This window comes from Carlito syrichta, unplaced genomic scaffold, assembly GCF_000164805.1.
Source record: "Carlito syrichta isolate Samal-C Ts95f unplaced genomic scaffold, Tarsius_syrichta-2.0.1 Scaffold305570, whole genome shotgun sequence".
Lineage (NCBI taxonomy): Eukaryota > Metazoa > Chordata > Mammalia > Primates > Tarsiidae > Carlito > Carlito syrichta.
The window spans coordinates 266,693-289,497 of record NW_007249666.1 but is presented as its reverse complement, the minus strand read 5'-3'; the positions used below and the strand labels follow the sequence as shown (position 1 = coordinate 289,497).

General features: G+C 38.0%; 2 protein-coding genes across 7 annotated transcripts in view; both read left to right on the top strand.

Moving 5' to 3' along the window:
* Positions 1-15,703, top strand: part of FNIP1 (folliculin interacting protein 1) — a 150,442-nt gene extending 134,739 nt beyond the window's left edge. For both annotated transcript variants that reach the window (XM_008061748.2, XM_008061747.2), the window contains 3 exons: positions 4,277-4,474; positions 11,250-11,365; positions 12,947-15,703. In XM_008061748.2, the coding sequence (XP_008059939.1) occupies positions 4,277-4,474; positions 11,250-11,365; positions 12,947-13,025 (393 nt within the window). In that variant the 3' untranslated portion in view covers positions 13,026-15,703. The remainder of the gene's footprint in view (positions 1-4,276; positions 4,475-11,249; positions 11,366-12,946) is intronic.
* A 6,139-nt stretch (positions 15,704-21,842) lies between these two features.
* The window catches only part of RAPGEF6 (Rap guanine nucleotide exchange factor 6), a 200,796-nt gene continuing 199,833 nt past the window's right edge, over positions 21,843-22,805 (top strand). For 4 of the 5 annotated variants that reach the window (XM_008061751.1, XM_008061753.1, XM_008061749.1 and 1 more), the window contains exon 1: positions 21,843-22,117. In XM_008061751.1, coding sequence (XP_008059942.1) covers positions 22,049-22,117 — 69 coding nt within the window. In that variant the 5' untranslated portion in view covers positions 21,843-22,048. The remainder of the gene's footprint in view (positions 22,118-22,805) is intronic. The other variant, XM_008061750.2, reaches the window with a different exon arrangement.

Below are 22,805 nucleotides of genomic sequence, written 5' to 3'. Positions count from 1 at the left end.
TTTCTGATCCGTCCTAAGTGTTATCCCGCTTCACAATGAAGCAGGCTTGCCCTGAACAAACGCAGATCTTAGTTGAAACCACTGAGTAGATGTGGGGTGAAGGGCCCTTTGGGCCTGGGATCAGAGGTGGGCAAGACACCCCGTGGCCCCGGGGTTTGAAACTTCTTGGGGACAAAGTAGCAGTGATTCAGCTGTGAAGGGAGAGATTGCAGGGCTGCTCCTAACCACCTTCCCAAGTGGGCTGAGGGGCGATGGGTGGGGACGCTGCTTCTGGCTCTGCTGGAGGGAGGCTTCCCAGGCCCCAGCATGAGCTTCTGTAGGCAAAACCCCTCAGCCCCTGGTGAGTTCATCTTAACCCGCCAGCGTGCAAGGGCACCTGGCAGCGAGGTTTAGAAAGTGCTCTCCTGAGCTGGGATCAGTGGCTCAGCCTGTCATCTCGCACCTTGGGAGGCTGAGGTGAGCGGATTGCCTGTGCCCGCGGGTTTGAGACCCGCCTGGGCAACTTGGCGAGACCTCATCTCTACAATAAATCAAAAAAAATGAGCCGGGCATGGTAGCGCGCGCCTTTGGTTCCAGCTACTCAGAAGGCTAAGGCGGAAGGATCGCCGGAGCCCAGCAGGTCAGTTGGAGTTGGAGACTCCAACTACAAAAAAAAGAAAGAAAAAGAAAACGACAGTTCTTGAAACACTTGCGTTTAAAACAACTTTTTGTTTGTTTGTTTTTGAGTTGGAGTCTCACCCTGTTGCCCAGGCTGGAGTGCTGTGGCACGCTCACGGCCACTCCAGCATCAACCTGCTGGGCTCTGGCAATCCTTCCGCCTCAGCCTTCCAACTAGCCAGAACTACAAGAGTGTACTATCATGCCTGGCCAATTTTTGATTTATTGTAGAGACGAGGTCTCGCCAAGTTGCCCAGGCTGGTCTCGAACCCACGGGCTCAGGTAATACAGTAGCCTCGGCCTCCCAAAGTGCTGGCATTACAGGCTGAACCACTGAGCCCGGCCTAAAACATCTTCTTTTTTGTTTTTTTTTCAAAGCAGGATTTATTAAGAGTACAGAAAAGCTCCCAAAGTGAGAGGGGACCTGAGGGGGTTGCTGTAAAACAACTTTTAACATGGATTTGATTCAAATTCTGTCTTTTTAAAAAAAATGTTCTTATTGATACATAATAGATGTACATTTTCTCAGGGTACATGTGATAATTTAATACGTTCATATAATTTGTAAAGATCAAGTCAGTGTAGCTGGAATATACTTTACCCTAAATATTTGTCTTTATGTTAGAAACATTCAAATTATTCTCGTCTAGCTGTTTGGAAACATACAATAGATTATTGTAAACCGTAGTCTCTCTACTCATACATCAAATGCTAGGCCTTATTTCTTCTATCAACCACTCTTCTTTCTCCCATCCCTCATTTTCCTGGCTTCTGGTTACCACCACAGTATCTTCATGAGATCGACTTTTTATTTTTTTTTTTGAGTTGTAGTCGCATTCTGTTGCCCAGGCTGGAGTGCAGTGGCACGCTCATGGCCACTGTAGTCTCAACTTCCTGGGCTCAAGTGATCCTTCTACCTCAGCCTTCCAATTAGCTGGAACCACAGGTATGCACCACCATGCCCAGCTAATTTTTGTATTTATTGTAGAGATGAGGTTTCGCCATGTTGCCCAGGCTAGTCTCAAACCCCTGGGCTCAATCTATCCTCTTGCCCCACCTCCCAAAGTGCTAGAATTATAGGCGTGAGGAGATCGACTTTTTAAATTCCCACATATGAATGAGAACATGGACTATTTTACTTCCTAGCTTACTTAACTTAGTATAATGACCTCCGGTTCCATCCATGTTGCTGCGAATGGCAGGGTTTTGTTTTTTATGGCTGAATAGTATCCCACTGTGTGTAAACTGCTCTATACCCATTGGGTATACCTGTATATATGTATTACATGTAATGTATGTATTAATTTTCAAAGTTGAATTATGATAGCAATGTGTGGTATGACGTTCACTCAAAAGATGGCGTTAATCACCTCTTATCAACAGGGTGTCTGAATGAAACGTAATTGTACACCTAACCCTTAACTGTACCCCACAAAACTATAATAAAAATACTGATTAATTATTAAAAAAAAAAAAAAAAAAAAAAAGATGGCGTTAATCAGATGAGTGCTAGTGTCAACATTGGACAGGTAGGACATAGAAAATGGTGGAAGCATGCTTGTCATTTGTGGAGCACAAGACCATTTTGAGTGGTATTTAAAATTTGAGAACACTGTGGAAGTACAACGACCATGGAGGTATGAGTATGCAACAGAACCTCCAATATGCCTAACAAAATTACACATATTCGTGATTCAATTTGCGATGCATGGTACTATGTGTGATGTACACAAGGGAAGATTTGAAGCCTTGCACAGGAACAAGTCCTGTTTCTTTGGCTTTAGTATTGGAACAGTTTACACACTCATCACAGAATTGTACCAAACAATATTCACATGAGACAGGAGTTAGTGGAACAAGCATATAGTGCTTTCTTAAAACATCCCCAAGATTATTATTATTAAAATATGTATACATTTTTTGGCACCCTCTGTATATCACATTTTCTTTATCCACTGATGGTTGAAGGACACTTACATTGATTCTTTATTTTTGCTAGTGTGAATAGTACTGCAGTAAACATGAGAGTGCAGATATCTCCTTGAAATGTTGATTTCCTTTCATTTGGATATATACCCAGTTAGTGTAATTGATAGATCATATTGTAATTCTACTTTTAGTTTTTTGAGGAGCCTCCATATCCTTTTCCATAGTGGCTATACTAATTTGCATTCCCACCAACAGTGTACAGAGATTCCCTCCTTTCTCCACATCCTCACCGGCCTCTTTTATTCCTTGTCTTTTTTATAAAAGCCAGTTTAACTGGGTGAGATATCTCACTGTGGTTCTTATTTGCATTTCTCTCATGATTAGTGAGGTTGAGTTTTATTTTTTACTGTTTTATATTTTTAATATAATTATAAATTAATAATAAAAGGGACACAACATAAGTAAGAGTTCCTGGGCCGGGCGCAGTGGCTCAGCCTGTGATCCCAGCACTTTGGGAGGCCAAGGTGAGTTGATTGCCTGAGCCTGAGGGTTCGGGACCAGCCTGGGCAACTTGGGAAGACCTTGTCTCTACAATAAATAAAAAATTAGTCGAGTGTGGTAGCATGCGCCTGTAGTTCTGGCTACTCAGAAGGCTGGGGTAGAAGGATCGCCAGAGCCCAGCAGGTCGATGCTGGGGTTGCCGTGAGTGTGCCACTGCACTCCAACCTGGGCAACAGAGTGAGACTCCAACTCAAAAAAATAAAATAAAATAAAAATATCTGATCTCAAGTCAGGCAAAGTGGGGACCAAACGGTGGCCCAAACTTTACCTGTACGATGATCACTTGTATACCTAATCCCGAATTGTACCCCACATCTTTAAAATAAAAAACAATAATAATAATAAAAGTAAATGTTTATGATAAAAATTCAAACAACTTGAAGGTATACAGAATAAAAAGTTGAAGCCCTTTTTAATACTTTTACTATTCCTGCATTTTCACAGAAATCTTCTTGGTGAAGAGCTTGAGAATTTTCTCTTTCTATACATTTTCATGTAGATGTATCTGAATTTTTAGAAATATATAATTGTGTGGGTGTATTATATAGTGACTTTTTTTTCATTTCACAGTGTGTCTTACAGAACCATGTTAGTACATATTGATTTGTCCCCCTTTTAACTGTTATAATCATATTCTGGATATTTGCCTTGGTAAAATCGAAAAATCTAGTGCACATGGGCATTTGGGTACTTCATGACATCAAGGGATAGTCCCTGTGGTGCTGAGGCATATTAATTCCTTATAGATTGGGATAGTTTGCACAGAATCTTACCATTGATATATTTGTGTTAGTAAGTCCTGTCCTATTTTTAAAACATTTAGCTCTTTCAAAGTACAAAAAAAATCTTTTAATTGCCTGTCACATAGTTGACACTTAATAAATTTGTCAAAAGACTGGTGAAGGTTAAGTGCTGATTAAAGAAAACAAAGTTCTCATAATGAATAGAAATTGTCTATGATAATTTCTGTAAAATGTCTCAAGAAATTTGTTATTGAGTTCATTTTTTAAATTCTCCTTGGTCAAGAAGACATTGACATTTGATATTTTTTCTGTTTTAGTTCAGTATATCTTAATTGTCAAATTAGCAGAATCTTTGGAAACTTCATGAATTCTTCTTTACTTTTCAGCATCCAGTGTTGGATGAACCAATAGCAGAAGCTGTCTGTATTATAGCTGATATGGATAAATGGACTGTTCAAGTGGCCAGTAGCCAGAGGCGTGTCACAGATAATAAATTGGGAAAAGAAGTGTTGGTTTCCAGTCTTGTTTCCAGCCTACTTCATTCCACTCTTCAGCTTTATAAGCATAACTTGTCTCCAAATTTTGTAAGTATTTGTAAGGGTTGAATTACTTTGAGCATTCTGAGAGATGACTGAACTCTGCTTTATGTATGCCTATATTAAATACTACTATGAGCTTCTTCATTGTTTTTGTGAAAGAAGGTATGTGGACTATATGTTTGTGTTGTTCCCCAAACTCATATGTTGAAACTCTAACCCCAGTGTGACAGTATTGGAGATAAGGTCTCTGGGAGATAATTAAGGCTAGATTATATCTTGAGGGTGGGACCCTCATGATGGTATTAGTGGCCTATTAAGATGAGGAAGAGAGAGAGAGATTGTTCTTTCTCTACTGGCTTAGGACATAGTAAGAAGCCAGGAAGAAAACCCTTACGAGAATCAGAAAATAAATCTCTGTTTTTAAGGCACTTAGTCTGTGGTATTTTGTTATGGCAGCCTAAGCTAAAACAGAAGCGGTTGTGTATATGTCTATATATTCTGATTTCAGCAGCCAAAATGTTTTTATCATGTGCAGTATAGTCATGCAACATCCCAGGCTTTACAGAATGCCAGTGCATTCTAGATCCTTATTGTCGTGTCAGGACTTGACATGACATCCTTCTTTGTAATATTGATAACCTCTTACTGAAGATGTCATTTCTAACTTTCAGGGTTCTTTTTTTAGGAGAAGTATAATATAGCATAGTTTAAAAGCTCTGTAGCAAAACTGGAAACATTTCCCCTGAAAACTGGAACAAGACAAGGCTGCCCACTCTCACCCCTCTTGTTCAGCATTGTGTTGGAAGTCCTAGTTAGGGCAATTAGACAAGAGAAGGAAACCAGGGGTATCCAAACAGGAAAAGAAGATGTCAAGTTATCCCTCTTTGCTGATTATATACCTTGAAAATCCAAGATAATCTGTCAGAAACCTGCTTGCACTGATAAAGGACTTTGGCAAAGTCTCAGGGTACAAAATAAATGTGCAAAAGACAGTTGCATTCCTATACACCAACAACAAGCAGGCAGAGACCCAAATTAAAAGCACAATCCCATTCACAATATACACAAAAATTGAAATACCTTGGCATCTTTCTAACCAGAGAAGTGAAAGACCTTTACAGTGAGAACTACAAAACACTGCTCAAAGAAATCCAAGAAGACACACACAAATGGAAAAATATTACAAGCTCATGGATAGGAGGAATCAACATTGTTAAAGTGTCTATCCTACGAAAGGCAATCTACAGATTCAGTGCAATACCCATTAAGTTAAAAACATCATTCTTCTCAGACCTGGAAATGACAATACAGAAATTCATATGGAAACATAAACGACCACAAATAGCCAAAACAATCCTTAGCAAAATAAACAAAGCAGGAGATATCACACTTCCAGACTTGAAACTTTACTATAAGTCTACAGTAATCAAAGCAGTCTGGTATTGGTGCAAGAACAGGCACATAGCCCAATGGAACAGGATAGAGATTCTGGAAGCAAAGCCTCAATTTCTCAACCAACTCATCTTTGATAAAGCCTCCAACAACAACCACTGGGAAGAGGAGAACCTATTCAGTAAATGGTGCGGGAAAACTGGCTGATCACATACAGAAGATTGAAACAGGACCCCTACCTATCACCATACACAAAAATTAACTCTAAATGAATCAAAGACCTAAATGTAAAACCTCAAACTATAAGAATCTTAGACAACACAGGAGACACCCTTATGGAAATTGGAACTGGCCACCAATTCCTATTCAGAACCCTAAATGCCCATACCTTAAGAAATAAGATAAACAAGTGGGACCTCATCAAACTAACAAGCTTCTGCAAAGCAAAAGAAACCATCAAGAGAGCAGGGAGACAGCCCACAGAATGGGAAAAAATATTTGCCAACTGTGTATCTGACAAAGGCCTAACATCTAGAATCTACAAGGAACTCAAACATGCTGAAAGGAAAAAGACAAACAGCCCCATTAAAAAGTGGGCAAAAGACATGAATAGATACTTCTCCAAAAGAAGATATACAGGCAGCCAACAGACACATGAAAAAGTGCTCAGCCTCACTCATCATCAGAGAAATGCAAATCAAAACCACATTGAGATACCACCTAACCCCATTAAGAATGGCCATCATTAATAAAACAACAACAGATACTGGCAAGGATGTGCACAAAAAGAACCCTTCTACACTACCAGTGGGAATGCAAACTAGTGCAACCTCTTTGGAAGACAGTGTGGCGATTTCTGAAAGAACTAGAAATTGATCTTCCATATGATCCAGCAATTCCCCTATTGGGAATTTACCCGGAGGAACTCACATCATTCTACAAAAAAGATACCTGCCCGTGTATGTTGGTTCCAGCTCTATTCACAATAGCAAAAACATGGAAACAACCATGTTGTCCATCAAAGCAGGACTGGATTTAAAAAATGAGGCACATATACACAATAGAATATTATGCAACCATAAAGAACGACAAACATATGGACTTGGCAGCAACTTGACTGGATTAAGAGTCGATCATACTCAGTGATCTATCACAGAAACAAAAAACAGAGTACCATATGTTCTCACTCATAAGCAGACCTTGAACAATTATAATACTGTAAGAAAGGTATTGGCAGTAGTGGGAAACTGCCTGGGGGGGGGGGGATTGGCAGTTGAGGGAAACTGCTAGAGGAGAGAGGGGCATACCTCATCAGCAAGGGTACCTGCATAATCAACGTTTGTATACCTTACCCTGAATTGTACCCCACATCTTTATAATTAAAAACAAACAAACAAATTCTCTAGCCTGGGTGCAGTGACTCACACTGTAATTCCTACCCGTGGGAGGCTGAGGCGAAAGGATCTCTTAAGTCAGGAGTTTGGGATCAACTTAGGCAACATAGTGAGACTTCATCTCTCCAAAAAAATCAAAAAATTACTCAGGCATAATGATGCATGCTTTAATCCCAGCTATTCAGGAAACTGAGACAGAAGAATTGCCTGAGCCTAGGAGGTTGAGGCTGCGGTGAGCCATGATCATGTCACTGCACTTCAGCCTGAATGACAGAGTGAGACCCCAACTCAAAAACAAACAACTCTGTAGATTAGTGTGATGAAGGCCATCTATGACAGGCCCATAACTAACATAATGCTCAATGGTAAAAGACTGCATTTTCCCTAAGAATAGGAAAAAGAGAATGATACCCACTTTTACCTTGTCTGTTCAGCATGGTACTATGAGTTTTAGGCCGAGCAATTAGACAAGGGAAAAAAACAGAAGACTTTAAAATTAGAATGGAAAATGTAACATTATCTCTGCTTGCAGATGACATCATCTTCTTATATGTAGAAACATAAAGATTCCACAAAAAAACAGTAGCTCTACTAAGCGAAGTTGTATGGCACAAAACATAAAAATAATTTGCGGCTGGACTCGGTGGCTCAGCCTGAAATCCCAGCACTTTGGGAGTCTGAGGTGAGTGGATTGCTTGTGCCCGCGGTTTCGAGACCAGCCCTGGTAACTTGGTGAGACCTCATCTCTACAATAAGTCAAAAAACTAGCCGGGCATGGTAATGTGTATCTGTAGTTCTGGCTACTTGGAAGGCTGAGGCGGAAGGATCGCCGGAGCCCAGCTGCTCGATGCTGGGGTGGGCGTGAGTGTGCCACTGCACTCGAGCCTGGGCAACAGAGTGAGACTCCAACTCAAAAAACTTAAGTTGCTTCCCTGTATCCTAGCAATGAACACTCTATTAAGAAAACACTTTGACTTAGCAATAGCATGAAACAGATTAATTACTTAGGATTAAATGTAGCCAAGGAAACAAAAAGACTTGTGCACTATAAACTACAGAGCGTTACTGGAAGAAATTAAAGATATAAATAAATGTAAGCACATCCCATGTTTATGATTTGGAAGACTTAATATTGTTAAGATGTCTTTACTACCCAAAGTGATCTACAGATTGCATACACTCTAACATTAAAGTCCTAAAGGCATTTTTTTTTTTTTACATAAATGGGAAAACTCATCTTAAAATTTATTAGGAATCTCAACTCCAAAGAGACAAAACAATCTTGAAAAAGAACAGTTGGTGGATTCACACTTACTATTTTCAAAACTTTCTACAAAGCCACAGTAATGAAAACATTTTGCTGTTGTCATAAGTACAGGCATATAGAACAATGGAACAGAGTAGAGGTCCTAAAAGTAACCTCAACAAGGATGCCAAGACCCTCAACAAATAAACGAGTCTTTTCAACAAAAGATGCTGGGGAAATTGAATAGTCACATGCAAAAGAATGAAGTTGAGCTTATGCCATATACAAATATATGAACTCAAAATGACTCAAAGACCCAAACTTACGAGCTAAAACTATAAAACAAGAAAATGTAGGGGATAATCTGCATGACATTGGATATGGATTTGATATTTTTTTTGAAAGCAGTTTATTAAGACAGCAAAGCTCCCACAGTGGAAGGGGACCCGAAAGACAGTTGCCCTGGATGTTCTTGAATTTAATACTAAAAGCACACTAACAAAAGCAAAAAATGGGTAAATTGGACTTTATCAGAATGCAAAACTTTGTCAGCTGTCAACGGAGTAAAAAGACAGCCCACAGAATGTAAAAAACTGCTTGCAAATCATATATCTAAAAAGGAATTGATGACCAGATTATATAAAGAACTCCTTCAACTCAACAAAAAGCAAACAATCAAATTTGAAATGGGCAAAGAACTGGAATAGACATTTTACCAAAGAAAATATACAAATGACTGATAAGCCTGTGAAATTATGTTCAACATCATTAGTCATTAGGGAAATGCAAATAAAACCACAATGAGATACCATTTAATATCTATCAGGGTGGTATGGTCAGAAATCCACAACTGGACAAGTGTGAGGGCTCATGCCTATAGGCTGAGGTGGAAGGATTTCTTGCCAGCCTGAACAACAAAGTGAGATCCTGTCTCTACAAAACAACCAAAAATTTAAAAAGCAAAACAAAAAACCCACAACAACAAATAGTAAATATTGGCCAGAATGTAGAGACATTGGAACTCTCATGCATTGCTGGTGGGAATATAAAATTGTGTAGGACCTGTGGAAAAGTTTGGCAGTTACCCAGAAAGTTTATTAGTATTATCATATGATGTAGCAATTCTGCATCTAAGGTTATGCTCAAAAGAATTGAAAGCAGGGATTCAAACAGATAATTGTATCCTAATGTTCATAGCAACATTACCTGCATAGCCAAAAGTTAGAGATAATCGAAGTGTCCCTCAGCAAATGAATGGATAACGAAAATGTGGTATAATATGTATAATGCAATATTTATTCAAACATAAAAAGGACTGAAATTCATATGCATGCTGCAACATGGATGAACCTCAAAAACATTATACTAAGTGAAATAATCCAGATACAAAGGGACAAATTTAATACGATTCCACTTACATGAGGTTCCACAAATAGGCACGTTTATAGAGCTAGAAAGTAGAATAGTGGTTACCAAGAGTTAAGGGGAAGGAAGAATGAGGAGTTATTGTTTAATGGGTACAGAGTTTAAGTTTGGGATGATGAAAAATTTCTGGAAGTGGATGGTAGTGATACAAAAGTTGCACAACATGGTGAATACACTTAATGCCACTCAATTATATAATTTAAAATATATTTTATATATACATGTATTCTATAGTTAACATTTTCTTATTTACTATGGCATTTTGAGCCTAAGCAAGCATTATTAAAACAACATATACCACAAAACAGTAAGTGAGCCAAGAAATTCATTTGGTTGTATGTTTTTCAGTAATACAGTGGGTTTTTATTAGTAACATTTAATAGTTGGTTTTCATCGGAAAGAAATATCTGTAAGAATGCAATGTTTTATCAACAAAAACTAATGTTTTTTCCTCAAACATATGCATAGCATCTTTTCACATGATAATACACCTATTTTGGTGAAGTAAGCAAGTTAATTGACAGTAAACAAAATGCATGTGCTTTACTTTTTAATGTTCCAGCTTAGAAACATCTCTCTTCTAGTGTGGACTACAGAGTATTCTCTCTGAACTATTGCAGACTGTTTTTTACTCTCTACAGGCAAATACAATCTTTCCTAAGTAAATACATTTGAAATTTATCAACTTATAAGAATATTACATTTATCAAATTTAGAATAAAAACATATTGAAAAATTTTTGGAGATGGATAGTAGTGATGGTTGTATAACATTTTGAAAATTTATTCGGAATCTTAAAGTCACTAAATTGGCCAAGCATGATGGCTCATGCCTGTAATTCCAGCACTTTGGGAGGCCAAGGCAGGAAGATTGCCTGAGTCCAGGGGTTCGAGACCAGCCTGGGCAACTTGGCAAGACCTCATCTCTATAATAAATCAAAAAATTAGCTGGGTTTGGTGGCGCACGCCTGTAGTTCAGCTACTTGGAAAGATTGCCTAAGCCCAGCAGGTCGGTGCTGTGGTGGCTGTGAGCATGCCACGGTACTTTAGCCTGGGTGACAGACTCCAACTCATTAAATAAATAAATAGCCACTAAATTGTATACTTTAAAATGCTAAATGTTATGTGTATTTTATCACGATTGGAAAAGAAAAAAAAATACTGTAGAAACTAATCTTTGATATGAGTCAAAAAATGTTTACATTTCTTTATAGCTAAAACTGCATACTTTAAAAATGGCTAAAAATTTTAGTTCCTCTTGGAATAACTAAATAGAATTGTCAACAGCATTTTGTTTTGGAATTTACCATACTCAGAGTTAAAAACTGTGTTCTGACCTCTTCTTGGTTTCTCCCTAACGGCAGTGTGTAATGCATCTTGAAGACCGGTTGCAGGAGCTATACTTCAAGAGTAAAATGTTGTCAGAGTATCTGAGGGGGCAGATGCGTGTTCATGTCAAGGAGCTGGGAGTGGTTCTGGGGTATGTAAGTTGTTTTTCTGGCTTTGCTTTCTCATTTCTGTGTCTGTAGGCGAGTAATGTTCCTCAGAATTGCCCTTTTACGTGTCTTTTTCTTTAACACTCTGGATATTGTTATCATTTAGATTGTCCTATACCATAAGGCATTGTCACTTTTGCCATTACGTATAGTATGTTAAGAATATAGTCTGAATAAATTTAAATTTTTTTAAGGAACCAATATCACTGAAGACCTACTCTATGTCAGGAACCAATTTTTAAATGTTTAAAGTTAGGGTTATTTCTTGATTGTTATTAAGAATTAAGTATATAGGCAGTGTCATCTAGGTTGAAAATAGATGATTCTGTAAGTTAATATGCCAGATGTCACACACTGGTTGGACTGAATACGGATCTGAATGACTCCATATCTTTCTGACTCAGGTCCTATTTACATGCGATAATACCACACTGTTGTTCAAGTCCTGATGAAGCGTTTGACTTGAGATGTATAGAGAGGATTGTTCTCCAGGGTATAATCTTTTTCTTGGGGAGTGAAGGGTGTGTCTAAATGCCTTTATTTTTAAAAATTAAAGTAGTTTTTAATAACCAAAGTTCACAGTATATTTTGGCATAAAAATGAAAATTAAATCACTGTCTTCTTTTAGTTTTCAGTCCTCCACCCAAACACTATTGACAGATTGCTTATTTTTATAGAATTTTTAAATGGATAATACAGAATATAAATTGGTTTATACTTTGTATGTCATTGTGCAACTTGCCTTTTAATGTATCTTAAATTGTCATACAAGCACACACTGATTTATCTCATTCTTCTTATTGGCAGGATAACATTCCATTATATGCTGGAATTTATATTATTTTTAGTTTTTTCCTATTGTAAACCAATACTAGAATGAACATAAGTCTTTGACATTTGTAAGATATATTCCTTAAAGTAGAATTTTTGGTTAAAGGGCATGTATATTGGATTTTTCTATGAATGTGATGTTTTGATAGATTATACTGAATACTATCCAGAAAGTACCAGTATAAATTCCCACAAACAGTGAGAAGCATACTCTTTTTACTGCTGGCTATTACCAAGCTCTTTAATCTTCGCCAAGTTACTAGCTTACCAATACCATCTGATTTTATTCAAATTTCTCTAGCCATTAATTGTCTGAGTAACTTTTTCTATGTGGATTTGCCATTTTCCTTTTGCTATAAATTGGTGGTAGGATGTATTTTTAAGAAACTCCCATGACTTCCAGTATATCTTATTATAGAAACATTTTTATCTAAAACAATCTGGGTGCACACTGTTATTCTACTGTTATATTAGATGGTATATTTTAGACATTGTGCCTTGCCCAAGTGCGTGTTCCATCATCAGGTCAGTGAGATGCTTTTCTACATCTATGACTTTGGTACCCATATCTGTGCTTCTGTGTTTTACTTACTGAAATATTTTTCTTTTGGCTAGGGTGACTTAGGTCCTTAACTCCTGCAGTTTAGTGACCTTATAGGTAGTGGTCATCACCTATAGGATTCATATCCTGGGTATAGAAAATCAAAACTGAGATTCTTTTTCTTTTATTTCAGGATTGAATCCAGTGATCTTCCCCTCCTGGCTGCTGTAGCAAGCACTCACTCTCCATATGTTGCACAAATACTCCTTTAACATGTCTAAAGATTGTAAGTGGTTGGTTGAAAGATAAGTAGAAACCAAGGAAACAAAGACACATTTATGAAGATTTTTTTCCCTTTTAGATTTTCATCTGAATTAGTCAGTCACTGATGTATATCCTGCATTGCGTTGCATATTCTCTGTATTTTGGATGGCTTTTTTCTTTTTGATAGGGCTTTTGGGTGTTGGTAGACTTTTAAACAAGTGAAGTTAAAGCAGCCTAAATAATTTTGAAACATTTGAAAAAGCCAAAGTGTACTGTAAGTAACTTCTATAAAATGAATATTATTGAGGAATTTCATGTGATTATTACAGTGTTGTCATAACTCTTAAATAGCAACAGCTGTCTCGTGATTTAGTGGTTCAGAAATAGTCATTTCATTCATTTTTAATTCTTTATTTCTAAGGTACAGAGATTAGTAAAACCTTGATTGTTATTTTGTAATTCAAAACAGCTAATTTCTGGTTAATTTTTGAAGTATTTTAAACAGCCTGTTTATTATAACAAACTCAGAATAATGAGTGTAAATGTGTGTTATGTAAGTGTACATATGTATCTATTTTTTTTAAATAGCAGAAGTAGGAGTACAAGATTGGTAAACATGCCTTTTTAAGAAAATATTTTCAACTAGTATTAATTATGTGTAATGTTGAAATTTTACTTTCTGGTGAGTTTTCTGTTTCACACACTCTAAAATATAAATAAAGCCAATCTTTTTTTAAGGCTGAGGAATATAGATTTCCAAAATAAGAATACTACTTTATACAATTTGTTTATAAGTGTAGACTAATTCTTATAAATATTAATGTTTGCATATTCACTAATTTAATAAATGAAATTGGGATTAAAAATTACACCAAAGCATTGGCAAAAATAATACAATTTTCTTTAAAAGTGCTCAGGTAGCCAAGGTCCTTGCTTTCAGTATCTAGCCCTTTTGAATCCATAGGTGTCGAATATTTATTTCACTGCTTAATAATATTCAAATTACACTAATGGATATTATAACTCCTAAAATTATTCTCTTGTGAGAATAAGAGCCCTTTTCATTCAAAAACTGGGTTTTTTCAAAGATTTCCACTCCTCAGTTGTTGCCCTTGTATATACTGTAGAGTGTTGCTTGCAAGAAAGGCTAATATGGAACCAAACTCCTGTAAGTAATGTAAATAGAAAGATGGGTAGATAAAGTTTTCAGTATGCTCTACTACCTCAGTTTATTTGAATACTACATTATAGTTTATTCTTTGCTTATCTGGTGGAACATACTTTTAATGCTAGTAGTAAAGTTGGTTTCTGCTTTCATTGACTGTTTTCATCATAGTTTCATCATTGATTAAGAAAAAGAAAACCACTTGCCTATTTAGTTACTAAATACATTTACAAAGCAACATATCCATTCTTGCTGTTTAAATTTTCAATAATTCATGAAAAATTTCTGTGATTTGTTTAGTCTTTGACCTTGAATTTTTAACATTGGGTCACATTTTGCCTTGCTCTTTATGTATTCAAGAGATCTCCAACTAGCTGAACAAGAAATGGTGTTTTAATGGAATGTAAACCTGAAATTGTTGTGCCTACGATCTTTGGCCCAGAACCTTTTAGCTGGTCCCAGTTAGTACTTGAGTCTCCCATGGAAGACTTGTTGCCAAGGAGTGTTTGTGGATATATTTACTTTGGCTTAATGTTCTTATTCCATTCATTAACAGAATTCTTCTGTTGTCTGATTTTGGACTTCTATGAGTCAATCTCTTTGGCAGAATTCAGAATACAGAAAAGTTCATATGTGTGCCATTGTACATTATTTTTTGATTGTAGCTCAGAATATGTAGCAGGTAGATAATGTTTCTTTCTGGGTGTTTTCTTAACTATCAAACTATTCTTTATTTAAAATTTAGAAATTTTAATCCTTACTAAGTGGATGGCTCATGCTACTGTTATTCTTAAAGCTAAGCTTTACTGAGAAGGAAAAGGCCTAAAGTTTCATAAAGAATCACTATCCTATAAGATTTCTGATGGTTTTTTCCTTCTTCCTTCTGGATTCATGAGTTTGTAATTCCTAATCCTTCTATAATTTCTATTATCTTCATCATAGTCATTCTTTCCTTACACAAAGCCCAAGGAATGAGCTGCTACTTCTTTAAAGAGTAGTCATTATGATGAATGTGAAAATAATTTTGAACTGTTTGAAATAATTTTTTCAACTTCTTATGGTACAGAGGTGTTATATATATTTTTTAAAAAAAAACCCTGTTTGTTACGGCAGGAAATACAAAAGGGATCTTTTACATTATAGAATTAAAACTAATTTGTCCTTGTATATAAACTAATTGGTTTGATTTCAAATATTTCTAGCTTTTATTAATGTCTTAATTTTGAGTTTGAAAATGTTAAGTGCAATAAAAACATACTAATACAGATTTTGTTTTGTTGTAATTGGCATACTCTGGGAACGATCAATTAAAAAAAAAACTAGATTTGCCATAATGCCTACTTCTGGTAGATGTCTTATGAGAATGTTCTGCTTTCTGTAAGTTATTTAGATGGTGGATATGTAAAATGTACATACTTGTTTCTTGTTCTGTATACATTTCTCAAATGTACACCTGTATTATAATAACCTCCCAGTTCTAGGGAAAACTTGTGCAATAAATACACATGTCAATTTGATGAATGATGTTGGTCTTTCTTTCATATTGTAACATTATTGACTCTGGTGTTGGACCACCTGGATTTTTATCTAAAATTTGGACAAAACTTCTGGGCATGTGACCTTTCCATATTGGTAATTTAGTAGAATCTATTTCATGAGGTTGTTGTGAGAATCAAATGAAATAATGAATATCAATAATTTGGCTCAATTCTGACACACCCCAAATGTTCAATAATTTTTCTCTTCTACTGTTACTGAGTAATCTGTTCAGCTTTCCTGTGGCTCCACCTATTGTTGTGAGAATTTTTTTGTCTTTTTTTTTTTTTGTAGATCAGGGCTCACTCTGTCATAAAGGCTAGAGTGCAATGGCATGATTATAGTTCACTGTAACCTCAAACTCCTGGGTTCAAATGTTCCTTTCACTTCAGTCTCCTGAGTAGCTGTGACTATAGGTGTGTGCTATCATGCCCAGTAGCGCCTCAAAAAATTGGGTTATGATACCGAATTGTTCCTTGCCACGGAAATCTTTAGTAAAAGATGAAAGATTTATACGATCTGAAGAGAAACCAGAGTCGTATATATTTTCTTATGATTAAAAATATGGTAACAAAAAATATACTAGTATCTTCTTACACCTGACCTAATCCTCACAATGACAAATTGAAAATTTCAGTATGTGCTTTTATGAAAGCAAACTGAATTCAATAATCTAAAACCTCGAAGAAGTCCTGTAAAACTGTTAATAAGAACATTGTGTTCAATACAGAATACAACAGAGTGTGCAATTAAATTAAAAATTGGCCAGTTGGTTTGGGTTCTAATCCTTATTTGTTTACTGATTTTCCTGTAACTCTGAGCAAGTCTGTCTTTTCCCTTTTCATTGAAGGGAAGTCATCTCTGTCATCAGTCCTTAGTGCCTGCTCTGCAGCAGTGATTCAGTTCTCAGAAGGCTTGTTGGCAGGCTGTCTTTCTCAGGTTAAGTTGATTTGGGCAGAATTATGCATGGAGGCCGGACTGGACCAAGGGCTTTTTGGCATACTTGTTTTCATATAATATTATATGTATTGTGCTTACATGTTACCAAAAAGAATAAGTGGACTGTTTTATAGTAGAGAGGAAGAATCAAGTGTTTGGGAAATAATCATCAGGTATTTTACAGGTTTATAATTGGCAACGTTTATAAGAAGCATGAAGGACTGATTTTACTAATGAGAAATGGAGATAAAGAGAATTTAATGTGCTTATCTAAAGTCATATAGTGTTTCCTATGTTGTCCATCTTGTCTCTCAGACCAGAATGGTTTCCCAATTGCTATGTGGTGACAGATGCATTGTAAAGATATCCGGGATTTCTTCATTTGTCTTTGCCAATGTGGAAGGTAGAGATACGGTGGCAGGTGGGACCAAACCGGAGCTGAAGGTGCAAGGGGTGATGGGAAGTTGTAGCTGTGAGTGGGAAGGGCTTAGGCAAATAGAAAAGGAGGTATTGTGGAGGTTAGGGCCTCCTGTTTTTGCTCGGTAATGCAGACAGTGGATTTCATCTAGATTTAGGATTTAAGATTATTTGAGACTTCTCTTAAAAAAGAAAAGAAAATACATGCTGTCCAAAACAGATTTTTAAAGAATATGTGAAATCCCCACCTGTTACTTGTCAGGAGAACTTTGGTAGCCTTTTTGTCTTAAAGCATGTGCTCGAGTATCCCCTTCTCCCCAAGAAGCAGGAAACTAAGTCTCCTGATTACTTTGAAAAAGAACTTTTCTTCTGGTGAATGTATGAATCTAAACTGAGGCCTTCATTTGATTGCAGACAGCTCTCTGGGTGGGTTAACACTTTCTGATTAGACCTTCCACAGATGAACCTGCATAAATTCTAAGAGTATTAAGTTGAAGAAACTTGAGCTTCCTTCCTTTCCAAGTGACTATCTTAAAAAGGACAGTCCAAATACATGTCTTTATATTCACCTCAGTGCTAAAATTCAGATTATTGATAAAGGCAGTATTCCTTTTGTAATTTGTCTCAAGGGGAAGAACAAAACTATTGCTGAAATGTGTAAATACAGGTAATACTTGTGATACCATTCTTGTGGGGCACATTTGGTCCGGCACTCAAATCAGCATCCTCCACTGTGGTACAGGGGCTGGGATTAAAATGGATCAGACTAGTTTAGAACCTGAGTTAGTTTAAAGTGCTTCTCAAACCTGACTGTATACTTGAAACACCCAGGTAGCTTTTGAAACTAGAAATTCCTAGACCATACCTTCAGAGATTCTGATTCATTGGTAACAACTGACCTAGAATTTAGTTATAGGATGTTATTTTTTCACTGTAGTGACTCAATCTGCAGCATATCCTAAGTCTCAATTCCTTAATTTCAGGTGCTATTAAAACCTGAGCCCTTTACCCCCATGTTTTTGTTGGTTGCAATTATTCTGGGAAGATGACCGTATAATTGTCTGCTTAATTAGCATTCAGTTTAGACAACAGCTGTTTAGCCAAACGTTATTTTTTGCCATTGGAGAGCAATCAGGTGCCTCTTTCTAATAGCAATGCTCTCTTAATAAGATACTCCTTAGATAGTTCCATTTGTTCATTCAGCAAATATTTATTGGACACCTGTTATGTGCCACACATAGTTGGGTGCTAGGGATATGCCAGTAAATAACACATTCTTTCTGTTCTCATAGAGTTTATGTATTATTCCCTTTGGTAGAGGAGATAGAACAAAAAAATATTTACATATATGTAAAGGTACTCATTTGTAATGTGCTGTCAGGCAATAATAAGTATAACAAGGAAAAATAAAGTTAAGGAGTTGAGCTAGTTTTCAAAAAGGTATAACCATTTTTAAATTTTACCACAATTTAATAAATTACTTGCATTCAGACCATTATTTTTTCCTTTCAGACACAAGTTAATGCAGACGAATCTTGTCCCAGAGACAATTTTCTCTGAAAATAGCTATTAGAACTTTCATTGTCTCCCTTCACTTTTTTTTCCAAGTTAAGTATTCAACAGCATAAGACAAGTTGATAAAGGACAAGATAGATTTTGAAAATATATACTTGCTTAGCTGCAGTTACCATGAATACTAATGTACTGTTTTTATTGTTGCTGTCTTATGATAAAGCCTAATTATTTTTGCATACTTAATTCACTTTCTCTTGTGAAATATTATGTAGAGAAAAATGAAAAAACATACACTCACATAACCATCACCCAGGTTAGGAAGTAGATCATTTTCAGCAACCTGGAAGTCTCCTTTTCCATGTACCCTATCCTGATCATAATTTTCTACCTTCTCATTTTTGTAACTATCAATCTGACATTTTAAAAATATATTTTACCTTAAAGACGAGTACAATTCAGGATTAGGTATACATGTGGACATGGTACAGGTAAAATTTGGGCCTTCCTTTGGTCCCCTTTGCCTGGTTTAAGATCAGCTACCCTTGTCAATGCTGTGTTCCTCCCCCAACTCTGGCAGTATTCTGCTGCTGCCAATCCCTTTCTTATAGCATTAAGGTAAATGTTCAGGGCCCCCTTATGAGTGAAAACGTGGTACTCTGTTCTTTGATTCTGTGATAGATCACTATTATAAACTCTAAATTCATCCAAATTGCTACAGAGTCCATATGTTTATCCTCCTTTATGGCTGCATAATATTTCATTGGGTATATGTACCACATTTTTTAAAAAATCCAGTCCAGTTTCGATGGGTAGCACAGTTCCATGTTTTTGGTATTGTGAATAATGCTGCAATAAACATGCACGCGCAGCATCTTTTTAGTAGAAAAAGATGTGAGTTCTCTGGGTATATTCCCAGTAGGGGGATTGCTGGGTCATATGGATGGTCAATTTCTAGTTATTTTAGAAATCACCAAACCATTTTACATAGAGGTTGAAGTAGTTTGCATTCCCACCAACATGAACATCTCCTTGCTTTCTCTTTATTGTTTTACCTCTGTGCATGCATTCCTAACTGATATAATTTTGCTTATGTTTGAACTCTGTGTGCAATTATATTTTGTATTTTGTGTTTTGCTTTTTTTCTCTCAACATGATGTTTGGGCTTCATCAATATGTGCTATGTAGCTGGTATTCCACTGGATATATATACCACAATCTAACCCTTCTATTATTGATATTTGGGTTATGTCTGGTTTTTTGCTACCTTTTTTTTCTCCCATCCTTTTTTTGGTCCATCTTTTCTTGGGTACATAGGCATACTGTAGAGCATACATCAAAGAGTGGATTTGCTATCATAGAGTGTGTTTCAGCTTTACTACTTTTTGCCCCAAATGGTTTCTCAATTTCCACTTAATCAGCAGTTTGTGAGTTCCTCTTGTCCCACACCTTCGCAAATACTTAACTGTGTTTCTGAATAGTTATAAAAAAAAAAGATTAAAAACAATCTATTCTTCAAAGTTGAATTTCTGCTTTAGACAAATCACTTGCCAGAGGTAAAGTAACAGAATTAGTAAAGAGTGCTTGGATTGTGCAGGCTACATACTAAATGCCTCACATGAATTTTCTCATGTAATCTTAAGAGAATCCTGAAGCGATAGGTTCTTTACTATTGCCATTCTACAGATAAGGAAGCCTAAGTTCAGAGATATTAAATAACTTCACCAGTCACTTAACTAGAAGTGATTAAAAACATAAATTCAGGTCTGTTTGCACCAAAAATCCAAGTTCATGGTGATCATGTTTTAGTTCCGTTTCTCTTTCAAAATATTGATGTGACTCTAGAAATGTATCCTTGAAGAATGGAATGGGTAACTGGTCTATGATCCTGGGCACACCTTTGAGAGGGTATGTTTATACAAAAAAATGATGAGGAAAATGGGTTTTAACACCTTGTGATTTTTCCACAATTACTTTATTTCTAGAATGACTGAGCCACAACTTCCCTGGTAAGGTTTCTGCCCTATTCTTGAAAAAGAGATGTGCTAACCGTGTGTTGTAAACTTCAAGTTTGGGCAAGCCCCAGAAGCAACGGAAAGCACAGCCCCTGTTAACATCACCTGTCACTGCCCAGTCCCCCAAAGGTAAATGTTGTGGCCTGAACTCTTCTTTATATTACTTGAAAATGTAGTTTTTTTTACCATGTTATTAAAAATTACTCAGTCATTATTTGAAAAGCATGTCATAATGATAAATCACCTTGAGTGTACTATGCTCGCTGTTGTGAGAAAAAATAAGTTGTACCTAAATGTGGTCACAGCCCTTAATGAGCTTAAAATCCCCTGGAAAGGACACGCCCGCGGCGGCGCCTGAGTGAGGAACTGTGATCAGTGCGGCCACGTATGCGCTTAATGAGAAGGGTAAGGACCGTCAGCCCGATTGTGCAAACAGCCTCGGCAGCTCTCTGGCTGCTCCAAAGGGTGGTTTGTAAATGGACTTTAGTTGGTCTTTTGGGAAGCCAGCTGGGATGTAAGGAGTAGCACAACGGCGGCCACTCTCGGTTCAGGCCACCCCAAGCCCAGTTGCGCGAGGGAGGGCGGCCTCAGGCTTTGGATCTTGAACGCAAGCCCAGACTCAGCATGCAAGCCCGCGGACATCGTGAGCGGGCCACCCGCCGGCGCCGCAGCAGCCCCCGCTCCCAGGGCTCAATGCTGTGAAACTTTGCTTGCTCTGCCTGGTCTCAGGATGTTTATCTTGAACAGAACAAGCAACGTTTTGTGTGCCGCTGTCGCAAGATATTTTGTTTTATTAAAAGAGACGTAAGGGAGTGTTGAGTGGACCCGTTTGCCAAATGGCGGCGCCTACTTCCGCACGTTCTCCGAGACGGGCGTGGAAGTTGCAGAGAGAGAGCTCAAACCCAGACTCAGCCACACCCTGGGTTTCCGGACTGGGCACAACGCGTCTCTGCATCCAGAACGTCTCCCCCACGGTCCTGCCCCAACGTATTTTTGCTCAGGCCCTCACAACGCGTTTCCGGTTACTTCACCGGAAGCTGAGGAGGCCGAAGCTCTACTCTGAGGCGGATCCCGGAACGGGTTCAGGTGAGTTCTCGCGATACTTCCTTAAATCTCACGGAGAAGGGTTGGAAAAGACTTAACGGCGCCGCCCTCGTTCTTACGTCTCAGTGGAGCCACTCCCTTGGGCGTTCCTTGGCGTGCGCGTGCGTGATGCGCTTGCGCACTTACTCTCCCCCGCCCCCGCACAGGTTTCTCTTTGGCCAGTCGCGCGTGGGCTGAGGTCTTCGGCGGGCGTTGCGAAGCGTTGATTACTTGAGCTCCGACCCTGCGACGGTCAGGGGTCCCCTCCTTGGGAGGTGGAGGGGGGGGCTCACCCCCTACTTAGGGTGAATGAACTGTCCCGTGAGCTGCTAAGGACAGGCTGGGGAGCACAGGGACCGCGGCCATGAATTCACCCGTGGACCCCAGCGCTAGGCAGGCGTTGAAGAAGAAGCCGCCCGAGCGGACCCCTGAGGTAAGGCGGTCAACCCTGGCGTATATCCCACGGTTCAGCAGACGGGTCCCACTGTCGGTCCAAAACCCGCGGCAACTGTCGCCTCTGCAGAGCTTCGCACCTGCTGCTGTGTATCTGTTCTCTGAGCCTCTCGGCCCTGCCCCAGGCCCTTTTCGCGGGCTGGGTGGCGACCGCCTTTCCTGCCGGTGATGCTGTCTCAGCCGCACTCCAGTCCCCGCCAGGACTTCCTAGTGTTTTCTGTAAGAAGGCTCCTTATTGTGTTTTCTGAGTTGGGTAAAATATGGGTCTTGGAGTGAACCTGCCCATATATTTAAGTAGGCTGAGAAAAAACAAGGTAGAAGTTGTAACTAAAGTATCTCAGCCGTGTAAATTAAGAAATAGCTTTTCTTTAAAGGTCCCCGAAATAACGTGTAACTACCAAAAAAAGAGTTTTCAGAATCGGTTTAAAAGTTTGCGTCCAGTCAGATGATGAATTCTGTGGTAGATGATGCACGTTTAAAGATCACTTCTGTAGGTACTTTTCAGACTTAGTGGGAAATTTTACAGTATTTTGTGCTTGGATCCAAAATTTGCTGCGTTGAGTTAGCAGTAATGACATTAGCTTAAAAGATTTTCATTTGCCCTGAACGCTAGTTTTGAGACAGCTAAGTAAAACCTGTTCGCTTTACATACGCCGTTAGAGTGCGTA